This window comes from Rhinolophus ferrumequinum, chromosome 11 (assembly GCF_004115265.2).
Source record: "Rhinolophus ferrumequinum isolate MPI-CBG mRhiFer1 chromosome 11, mRhiFer1_v1.p, whole genome shotgun sequence".
NCBI classification, from domain to species: Eukaryota; Metazoa; Chordata; class Mammalia; order Chiroptera; family Rhinolophidae; genus Rhinolophus; species Rhinolophus ferrumequinum.
The window spans coordinates 45504269-45513148 of NC_046294.1; the positions used below are offsets into that span (position 1 = coordinate 45504269).

General features: G+C 49.1%; 1 protein-coding gene across 2 annotated transcripts; it reads right to left on the bottom strand.

The window, feature by feature from the left end:
* Nucleotides 1-250: 250 nt before the first annotated feature.
* CCKBR (cholecystokinin B receptor) lies at nucleotides 251-8437 on the bottom strand. 2 transcript variants are annotated; one of them, XM_033121842.1, is made up of 5 exons: nucleotides 8244-8437; nucleotides 1939-2190; nucleotides 1536-1785; nucleotides 1066-1223; nucleotides 251-886 (listed from the first exon to the last, which is right to left on the bottom strand). In XM_033121842.1, the coding sequence occupies exons 1-5, from the start codon at nucleotides 8392-8394 to the stop codon at nucleotides 348-350; spliced, it is 1350 nt and encodes a 449-aa protein (XP_032977733.1). In that variant the 5' UTR covers nucleotides 8395-8437; the 3' UTR covers nucleotides 251-347. The 2 variants fall into 2 exon arrangements, with proteins under 2 accessions (XP_032977733.1, XP_032977732.1); XM_033121841.1 differs by having other exon boundaries at nucleotides 348-886; nucleotides 1051-1223; nucleotides 8244-8394.
* Nucleotides 8438-8880: the final 443 nt, after the last annotated feature.

Genomic DNA, 8880 nt, shown 5'->3' on the forward strand with positions numbered 1-8880 from the left:
TCAGGAGTCAGCCCCATGCCAGGCTCCTATAGCAATTAGTGCCGTTACTCTACGTGTATGAGAGGCAAGTCACCCATCAGAGCTCCCACTGTGGAGGGATAATCCATTGCTAGGGACGCTGTGCCTGGGTATGTCCAAGGTCAGTGCCATTTCGATGTGCCATGTCAAGAATGTGCCTCGTTTCCTTTGGGGGGGTTTGGTTTATTTCCTGTGCGTTGGGTTTAATCCACGCTATTGGCTGTCAGTATTTTGTGTCAGTTTTGGTCTGTGTCTCTTGTGTGTCTGGATGGGTCAGTGCTTGTAGGAATTGGTCTGTCCTGCCTCAGTCCCCACTCTGCCCCCACCCCTCAGCCAGGCCCCAGTGTGCTGATGGTGGTGTAGCTCAGCCTGGACAGTGAAGCAATGGAGGGGGTGGGAGGGTCCTCGTCTGGAAGAGGCCTGGGGCGAGCTCGTGGTGGCCGGGGGCAGCAGCGGGCGCAAGTATCGAGACAGGCTTGGCGAAAGCGACGGTGCATGAAGCAGTAGACCAGGGGGTTCACACAGGCAGAGGCATAGCTCAGCAAATGGATAAAAGAGATGGGAGCACCTGAAAGCGCGCGGTGGGCACCAGGGCCATCAAAGGCGCGCCAAGTGTTGGCGCTGTATACTGGCAACCAACAGAGGAAAAAAAGCACAACGATCACTAGCAACATGCGCACCACGCGCTTCTTCGCCAACAGCTTGGCTTGGGCAGGCCGGGGGCCAGATCCTGTCCCAGGAGTGGGCGCGGTCAGCGCCGACAGCTCCAGTGCAGGCCGGGAACGCGGAAGCTGCACATAACAGCCATCACCATCCTCGCCAGCCATCCGGGTCTCCGGCCGGCAACGCGCGTTTAGATGAGCAGGACCTGAGCACAGAGGGTGGGCGCTCAGAGCAGATGGCAGTCCTCTCAACCTCCAGCCCAACCCCACACCTGCCCCCCATTTCTAGCCTCTCTTCTGACTCCTTTTCGCCCCACCCCCCTAGGCCCTGCCCCTTTCCAAAGCCCCGCCCCTTCTGGATTTCACCCACCTGTTCCCGCCCCACCTGGCAGCCCTCCTGGGCTTCGGACTCGGCTCTGGCTCTCGCTGTCACTGTCACCGTCAAAGCGAAGCCCTAAGTAGAGCTCGCGGGAGATAAGCCCGTAGGCCACTGCCATAACCACACCCGGGATGAAGAACAAGAGCAGAAGCAGCAGTACCGACCTGGAGGCAGAGCACAGACCAACCATGCGGGTCTCTGTCAGCTATAATTACAGGTGGAAGAAGAGCCAAGGATTGATGTTTCTAGGGTTGGTGATCAGGCCCTAGAGACAGATGTAGGATTTGGACTTGCTGCTGGGAAGGGCTAGAAAACTGCAGAAGGTCCCCAAATAGGAATCTTAGGGTGGTGGGTGCGGAAAGGGAATTGGAGTGGTAATTCTTGGAGCAGCTAAAGGAAGATTCTTGGGAATGGTTCTAAGCATGTGATGGAGATGGAGAAGGGAATTTCCAGGTGTAGGTAAGGGGCACCCTCACCAGGTTTGGCGAACCCGCGCACTGGGCCAGCGATGCACGCACTGCAGCACACGGGGCCCCGCTGGCTGCACAACGGTGTACACGGGATAGGGCACCATGAGCAGTCCAGACAGCATCCATGTGGCTACGATCACACGAGCTGCGTGGGAGCGCGTCTGCCACACCCGAGCCTGCAGTGGTCGGCAGATAGCGCTGTACCGCTCCAGGGCGATGGCCACGAGGCTTAGTGTGGACACACTCACAGACACCCCTAAGCAAGGGAAGGGGAAAGGGTCACCTAGGAAACTTGTACTACACATTCGCTAGTGGCACATTCCCAACCCCTACCAGGAAACACCCTGATTTCTGCCAAGGACTTTAGAAGAGGAGAGGGGTAAGGGGGCAGGGTGGTAGTCTCACCTACCCATGAGGTAGGCAACCGCCTTGCAGACGACTGTGCCAAAGATGAATGTACCCATGAGATTGGGCAGGAGGGTGAAGGGCATGCAGGCCACAGCCAACAGGAGGTCGCTGACTGCCAGAGAGAGCAGGAAGGTGTTGGTGACAGTCCTCAGGCGGCGGCTCAGTCCCAGGACCACAATGATGAGCACATTTCCTCCAACGCTCATCAGAAAGATCACTGCATAAAGGGTGACTCTAATGGCCAGCTCCAATTCTGGGGTAGGAAAAGGGAGAGGTGACAATAGGGGGTCTGGCCTCCACTCAGCCAGATCCTCCAATCCCACTTATCCCCAACCCCCACTACCCAGCCAGATGCTCTGCTTTCCAAGAACACCCCCACCCCCCCGCACTCAGTAAATGGTGAACTTGAATTCCTTGCCCTTCTAACCCTTTGGGGCTTAGTTAAATTGGCTTAACTCTACCCTTCCTTAAGACAGCCTGTCTCTAGATATAGAGAACAAACTGATGATTGCTATACGGGAGGGGGGTGAGGGATGGGTGAGAAAGGTGAAGGGATTAGGAAGTACAAACTGGTAGTCACAAAATAGTCCTGGGGATGTCAAATACAGTAGGGGGACTATAGTCATTAATGTAAAGACTATATAGGGAGTCAGATGGGTACTGGACTTATGGCGGAATCACTTCACATATTATATAAATGCCTAATCACTGCACTGTACGTCTGATATTCATATAAAATAATATTGAATGTCATATATATATATATAGTCACAGGATGTAAAGTACAACATAGGGAATATAGTTAATGGTATTATAATAGCTATGTACGATATTAGATGGGTAGTAGACTTGGTGGGGTTATCACTTTGTGAAGGGTGTAAATGTCTAATCATTATGTTGTTTTGTACATTGAAACTAATAAAAAAACAATAGAGAGGTTATCCAACTAGTCTTAACCAAATCATATGAATCCGTGAAAAGCCAACAGTTTTCCCTGGTTGACAGCAGAAGAGGAACTTCAGGAAATTTGCTTGTCATATGGCCCCCAGCCATCTCAAGCCAGCAATACACTGTTGCTGGCTTGAGATGGCTGGGGGCCATATGACAAGGAATGAGGGTGGCTATGGCTCACTGGAAGATGGAGAAGGGCACAGAGCAAGTACCTGAGGATGGCCTCTGGGTGAGAGCAGTCTCTGGCTGACATCCAGCAAGAAAATAGGGACTTCAGTCCTACAACCACAAGAAACTGGATTCTGCTAATGAAAAGAATGAGCTTGGAAGCAGATTTTCCCCCAGAGCCGAGACTTATGGCCTACAAGTCTGTGAGCTAATAAATGTATGTTTTAAGACACACACACACACACACACACACACACACACACACACACAGAGAGAGAGAGAAAGAGAGAGAGAGAGAGAGAGAGAGAGAGAGATAAAGAAAAAAAAAAGCCTGTTTCTTCTCAAGCTTTACTACAAATCTTTCCTATTCTTTGCAGCCAAACTTCTTGAAAGGATTCTTTGCATCTTTCCATTCATTCCTCAACCCCTTACAATCCAGTGCCCTATCTGACCCCCATCACTGTTAGGACACTTCTTCCCAAGGGCAGTGAGCTTTAACTGCTAAATCCAAAGGCCTCTTCTCAGCCTATTCTACTTGACCAGGTTGACCCAGGCACCCCTGGGTCTGGTCCTGAGATCTGCCCAGGTCACCCTGGAACCCCTTCCCCCCCTGGGGATAGGTCAGATCATGTCCTTAATTGTCTAAAAAAAACCACCTTCACCTACTCTCTACTGTCTAAAACCCATTAGCATGTCATGCAGGTTCTCTGAGAACTGCCCTGTTCCTGCTTCTACCTCCTCCCCGCGATGCACCCACTTGAGCTGCTGGATGACTCAGTTTCCTGAAGGCATCATGTGCACTCACGACTTCCTCTCTAGCTCATGTTGGTTTCTCAGTCTGGAATGCTCTTTCACCACCCTCCTCCCCACCGCCCCCATCACAAACTTGTTGTCTGTATCTGGTGCATTCCAATTTACCATTGTCCTTAAGACTCAGATCAAATGCCGCCTTTTTTGTAAGGCCTTTCTGGACATCTCAGTTGGAGTTAATCCCCCCTTCTTCTGACTCATGCATGTTCCTTACACATTTGTTAGAACCTTTTTTACTTTCTGCCTTGTATTTTAATGATCTCCAAACATTCATTCTCACTCACCAAACATTTATAGAGGATTCCCTTTATGTGAGGCACTGGGGACAGAGAAGAACATGAAAAGAAGGAGGGAAACTCAGACATATAAACAAACAATCACCACACAGTGTGATAAGGAGTGAGGTTGAGGAATACACAGAGTGCTGTGGGAAGTCACAGGAAGGACACTAGGCTTGCTGGTCTAGACAGAGGGCCTACCCCAGATGGGATTTGCATGACCATCTATTGGGAGATGTATACATCTTTGGGCCTCTATATCACAGCAAAGCAGATCCAGACAAAACTGAATTGAATTAAACTGGCCTAGTTACCCACATCCATGGCCTCAGCATGAGGGAGACTAGAGCTTGAAGGGAGAGAGGACAGAGCCTTCCAGGTTGGGGGTAGAGAAAAGCCCAGAAGTGCAATTTCCTCTTCCACAGCCCCTATATATTGGCTTATTTTTGCCTTAGCCCCCAAATTAAACTGTTTTCTCATAAAAATAACCAACTAATTCAGAAGCTGTCATAGCCATCAAGAAAATGCTATTTACAAGAGATCCCTGAACTGAACCCAGCAGTGACATAATTTACTCAAAGCACACAACAAGTAAGGGGCAGAATAAGAATAGAAGCCAAATCTCCACGTCTGTAAAATGCTTTGCCTGCTACTGCTCCCACACTCCTCTGTCATTCATCATGCTGCCTCCTTTTCCCAATCAAATCTCAATCTCAGTGCCTCTTCCTTCCTCTGTTCTCTATCATGGCATTTCTCACTGTATTATGATGACGTTTAATTCTCTGTGTCCCTCACTAGACTATGAGCTTCTTAAGGATGAGGACAATGTCCATCTCATTCTCCAGCATATCCCTAGCACTTGGCATAATGTCCCACACATAGGTGTTAACACATGCTTGTTGATGAATCTGGAATGAATCTGTCACTCGGCACACAAAGGCACCTGCTTTGTTCTCCCTCATTCATCCTTCATCTCTGTGCCTCTAAAGCTGGAGACTGCCCTCTCCTCTCTGCCTCTGTTTTGTTGGAGATAGAAGTTATATCCAAGTATGTGTGGACAGTATTTAAGTGAGTATGGACGTGGGAAGTTAACGTGTTAAGATGTTAAGTGAGATGTTAATCTGAGTGAAGTAACTGAGCACCCGAGTGAATATTTGAATCTTTGGGGGTGGTATCTGAATGTGTGAGAGTAATATCTGGAGAAGGGTTACTTAAGTGAGCATGGGTAATATCAGATTGTGTGTGGATAATAATAAAATGAAAGTGAGTGTGTTTGATGGATGAGTAAATCTAAATGATGTGGGCAATATTAATGAGTGAGTGTGGGTGACATCTGTTTTTCTGTGGGTAGAATCTGAGTGAACATGGGTAGCACTCAAGTCTGTGTGGATTATACAGAATAGTGTGGGTAACATTCAAATTTCTACTGGTAACACTGGAGTGAGCCTGGATAACAAGCACCTGTGAGAGTAATATCTGAGTGAGCATGGCTAACAGAGACTTTGTGGGTAACTTCTGACAGCCTGTATAATAACATCCCACTGTGTGTAGGTAACTATGGCCAGATAAGAAGCCAATTCTTATACCTGTGCTTTGAATCCCTTACATTCTGCTTTCTTAGGGTCCCTTGCTCTATTGACTATCCCTGCTATCTTCTCCATGTTCAACCGTCTTGGATTTTCTTGCGTCTGTCTGGCATTTAAATATTGGTCTTTTTCAGGGTCCTGTCTCAGGACCTCTTTTATTTTCATCCTATACAATCTTTGTATAATTTTATCTATTCCCATAGCTTCCATTACCTCCTCTAGGCAAAGACCTTTCAAGTCTATATTTCTAGCTCATACCTCACACTTAGATTCCAGACCCCTGGGTTTAATAGTTTACTGGGTGACCTCACCTAAGTATTGCACCAGCATTTGAGCTCAGTGTGTTCCAAATTGAATTTATTATCTCCTCTTTCAAATCTGTTTCTGTTCCTTTGTTATCCTTCTCATTATATACACCAACATCTATCCAATTGTCCAAGCCAGAAACCTGGATGTTATCCCTTGACCTCTTCCTCCCTCTCCATTTCTTATAAATAGCTAAATTCTGTTGATTCCAGAAGTGCCTCTCAAACATCCACTTCTCTCCATCCCTGCTGCCAGTAAATTAGTCTAAGCCAGTATCATCTTTCCCCAGAACCAGTGTAATATAATAGCTTTCTAAAGTGTCCACCCACCCCATCCCCCTTTCTTACATGTCTTGTCCTCCGATCCATCCTCTACACCACAGAATGAATCCTGGCAGCACTACTGAAACTTCCAGTAGTTCCATGGCCCTCAAGACAACATTGACACTCCTTAAGTCTTAAAGCTCTTTAGGCTCACCTTCATTCTGAGTGTTCGTTATTCCTTTCTTACAGTATATGTTTCAGGCATTCAGAAACTATGACACACTGAACAAAAGTGCCTTGGTTTTAAACTTTGGGCTTTTACACATACTATTCCTCTGCTTGGAGTGCTTTTTTTTTTTTTCTTTTTTTTTCTTTTTTTTTTTTTTTTTTTTTTTTTTTTTTTTGCCTTTTCTGCCATTCATTTGGCTGGCTTTCTTTCATCCTTTTTATTTTTATTCAGTTCATACTTTGCCTCCTCAGGAGGCTAACTGATTTCCCAACGATAGGCTAGGCTAGCGGTGCTCCTCTTCTGTGTTCCCACAGCTCTCTCAAGGCACTTTGTGCTGCAATTCCTTGCTTACTTGTCTGTCTCATTCACTAAACTGTTGGAGTCATGAAAAAGGAACGGTGTCAGTTTTGGTGCCTAGCACAATCCCTGGTTCAATAAGTATTTGTTGAATAAAATAGAAATCTAAGTGAGAGTCTGTATGAGGAAGCATGCGTTCTTTGTGGGGTAACAAAGTACTTGAATTATAATTTATTCCCACCTTCCCTTTTTGGGATTGGCATAATTTCCTTCTGTTTAACATTATTTCCCCTCCTGGAATCCCACTTCTTCCTTGTCTGCATAATAAACTCCAACTTCAAGACCCAGCTCCCAGGTTCCCTCTGTGAAGTTCTTGAATCCTTTTGGGTGCCCACAATTCAGACCCTTTTGTGGGTCTTCCCTTGCTGACTGTGATTTTTCCGTTGGTTTTTGTCTCCTCTCTGCACTTGACTATGGACCGATGACAGTCCAGACTGGGTCTAGTTCATCCCTATGTCCCCATGGACTACAATAGCAGTTGCCCAGTAAACATTTAGGGAAAGGAAATGTACAGGAAGTAGAAAATATATAACTTGAGCTGGGTCATCAAGAAAATGCAGATGTTGGCTGATGGGAAGAGTGAAAGTTATTTTGGGGACTGGGTGAATGGAAGTAGTCTGAAGGGGTGGTGGCCACGGGGTGATTCAGGGGCCAGCTAGGCTCTAGGATGGTGAAACCTAAGGAGAGGCAGTCTGGAGGGGAGGCTTGGAAGGCACTTGGAGACGTTACTTGGTGATAGAGAAAGAGAGTTCAGACCTTGAGAAGAATTCCATGTTGGGAGGCAGGAAGATTTGAGGATGAGTGAAATGGAGACAGGCAGCTCTCCGGAGCAGCACCCAGCCTAATTCAAGTTTGACAATCTCTTCCGGGAAGATTGGGGGTTGGGGTTGGGGACACAGGAGATTATAACTCTAACTTCCCACTCAGGCCTTCCAGACTGCTCCCTTCCCCAAACAGCCCCTTTCTTTTTCCCAATCTTGCCTTCTTTTCTCTCTTTCCTTCTCCATTGTGGCTCTGTGAACTGGATGTAAAGGCAAAAGAGAGACTTAGAAGAATTAACTCCCCACCCTCTGTGTATTGGGGAAGGTACTGTGTTTGGGGGGTGACTAGAAGCTCCGGGTATGACCCGGGAACCAGGGTGTGTAGGGTTTCTCACCAGGCTGTGTGAGCTGGGATGGAGTTTTATGAGCTGAGGGGGACAAATGTCCTCCTCAGGGGAGCTGTTTGGGGACTGAGGGAGTGCCCTGAGGGCATGGTGTGGGTGTTTGAGGAGGCAATGTGGAGGCAGTGGGATCCTCTATTCGTGTCGTGGGTGCAGTGGGAAGGAGCTTGTGGAGGGGGCTTAGGGAGGCACCCACCTCGTGTCCCGGCTTCGCGGATGCGAGGGGGCTCGCAGCTGAGGTTGCCAGTACCGCTGCTGTTGAGGAGGGGGACCCCCGGGCGGCACAGGGAAGCCCCTGGCCCGGGTCCGGATCCCGGCACGCTCCGGTTCAGCTTGAGCAGCTCCATGGCCCTGGCCCCGCTCCTCCGGGCGGGCTCCCGCGGCGGCTCCACCTGCACGCGCTGAGATTCCGCGGAGGCGCCCGCCTCGCCTGGTCCCGCCCCCAACCTTGGCTCCTGCCCTCAGCTTTTCCGCGGTGCGCCCCGCGTGGGCTCGGGTCCCCCCAGCTCGGGTCCTCAGCTGTCCTGCCAGGTGACCTCCGCCCCCCTCCCCGCTCAGGACTTGCCCCCTGCGTGACTGTCCTCCAGGCTTGAGCCCTCCGTACCCTAAAATAAATCTCTCCGTTCTTCTTTTAGAGATTTTCTTCTCGCCCACTCCCCTTCACTACAGTCTCCGCCCCCGGGGATGCGGCGGGGGGAGAGACAGAGAGAGAGAGAGAGACAGAGAGAGAGTCAGAGAGAGAGAGAGAGACAGAGAGAGAGAGAGAGAGCGCTGAGATGGAAGGGTGGGGTGGGGGTTGGGGGTGGATGTAGAGACGGGGAGGTTGCGAGGAG